General features: G+C 43.4%; 1 protein-coding gene across 1 annotated transcript; it reads left to right on the top strand.

Annotated features, from left to right (window-relative positions):
• Nucleotides 1-398: 398 nt before the first annotated feature.
• On the top strand, nucleotides 399-895 carry LOC147609537 (uncharacterized). The gene has a single exon (XM_086787619.1). It carries the CDS (start codon nucleotides 523-525, stop codon nucleotides 745-747), a length of 225 nt encoding a protein of 74 aa, XP_086643745.1. The 5' UTR covers nucleotides 399-522; the 3' UTR covers nucleotides 748-895.
• The last annotated feature ends 902 nt before the right edge of the window (nucleotides 896-1,797 follow it).

Below are 1,797 nucleotides of genomic sequence, written 5' to 3'. Positions count from 1 at the left end.
CATAGCTCATCACTTTGCTTGTATTTTAACAATCTTGTCTTTTACGTATTCCATGCGAGACTAGAAAAAGAACAGCGTAGCACATGTCATTGTGACGACGATTGGTGCAACCCAGACCTTGTTGCCCCTGCATAGATGTACTATTCTTGAGGGGCATTCCACGCCCACCGCCCCATTTGCTCCTAAGGGCGTTCGCTGGGTGGGACAGGACGGCCGAGAAAGCTTCAATCAATGTGTGTGGAATGTGTGGTATGGTTGGGTGTGTGCGGGTCTCTAATCATCAATGGAGGAAGATGATGTGTTGTTGGGATGGGCATGAAGGCCGGACGGACGGCAAGGATACTGTCCGCCGCTATAGTGTGAAGCGCCCGTGACAACATCAAGGCAGTAAAGGGAGTAGGGAAGCCATACAGCTGTGTAAAGTCTGTCTGTTTTTTGATGCGCAAACGGTCTGTGGTTTTTCAGCAGATCAAACCCTAGTCGGCTCTGCCGCAGCCTCGGCTCCGATCAAACCGAGCCAACATGCCGTGGGTTCCGACGTGCATCGAGTGCGGAGTGAACGACAACCCGTGCCGCTGCAAGATCTTCGGGCCTTCGCTGGGGCTGGTGGCGCTCATCGTGGTGGCCGTGTTCGCTTGGCCCATCGGCGCCATCATCTACCTCTGCCAGCAGAGTAAGGGCAAGCAGATCATGGGCCACCCCGTCGATGTGGTCTACCCGGCCGTCAATGGCGCCATCCCCATCTGATGATGATACCAAATAGCTTTGTAAGATGGGCTTTCTTTTCTAAGTGATGAGATGACCTTGTGTGCCTTGACCTGTTTTTTTCTATCATGTTTGATTTTAGGTTTAATATTGGTTTGGATTTTCACATGGTTCAATATATATATTCTAAGGTATCGATTCTTTAATGATGCTAGGATTTTTTGTAGTCTCTGATTGCTTTTGGTGCCCTCGTCTTAGATTAATTTTGTTTTGATCAAAGCCTTTAATACGGTTGTAGAGCTTTTTTTGTAAGCCCTATCTATATGGTTTAAGCTTAAACAATTTTTGGTTTGTAAAAGCAATCAAGAAGCATTTAAAAAAATTAGTTTTATAGGTTTAATACCTTGTATGTAAAGACCTATCAGCTTTTATTTTACACCTTTTGCTCATATTTCAAAAAGATCTCATTGCTGCCATTTTGAATGCTCATGCACCGTCCTTGTCAGTGCACAAATTGAGATTTTCGGTAGGTACAATTGTTTGGTTAATTGCTAATGGTAGAGAAAGCAAACCCAAGAGCCGAGTAGTTATCCTTGCACATAGGAAAAAAATACTTGGATGTGATGTTTACATGTGAGTTGTTCATGTGTCTCCTTCTATTTTTGGTATGTTTGCACTGGGAAAAGTGTAGATTTGATTTGCATACAAAAATGTGTTCTTTTATTACCACCACATGCTCATATTTCGAAAAGCTATCATTAAAGATATTGTCTTGAATGTTGCATTGTCCTTGTCAACACGCAGAGATTGAGAGTTTAAGTAGGTAGAGTTGTCTTGTCAACCGACAATGGTAGAGAAAGCAAACCCAAGAGCCAAGTAGTTACCCTTGCATCCACCATATTGCTTCATCGGGTCTTTGAATTTGCTTATTTTTTGTGCTCTTTCTCGCACCTTGTTGTTTGTTGTTGTCGTGTTTGCGAGCATGAAGAGACCTACTAAACCAGTCAACTTTGCCCATCCACAACCCCTCATCTCTATGGTCAATCCACAATATTCGAACAATGGTTGCAAAAAATAGGTATGAAGAAATTT

Source organism: Cibotium barometz, chromosome 51, assembly GCF_041138505.1.
Source record: "Cibotium barometz isolate CiBa-2024 chromosome 51, ASM4113850v1, whole genome shotgun sequence".
Classification (NCBI taxonomy): domain Eukaryota; kingdom Viridiplantae; phylum Streptophyta; class Polypodiopsida; order Cyatheales; family Cibotiaceae; genus Cibotium; species Cibotium barometz.
This window is presented reverse-complemented; position numbering and strand designations above follow the sequence as displayed.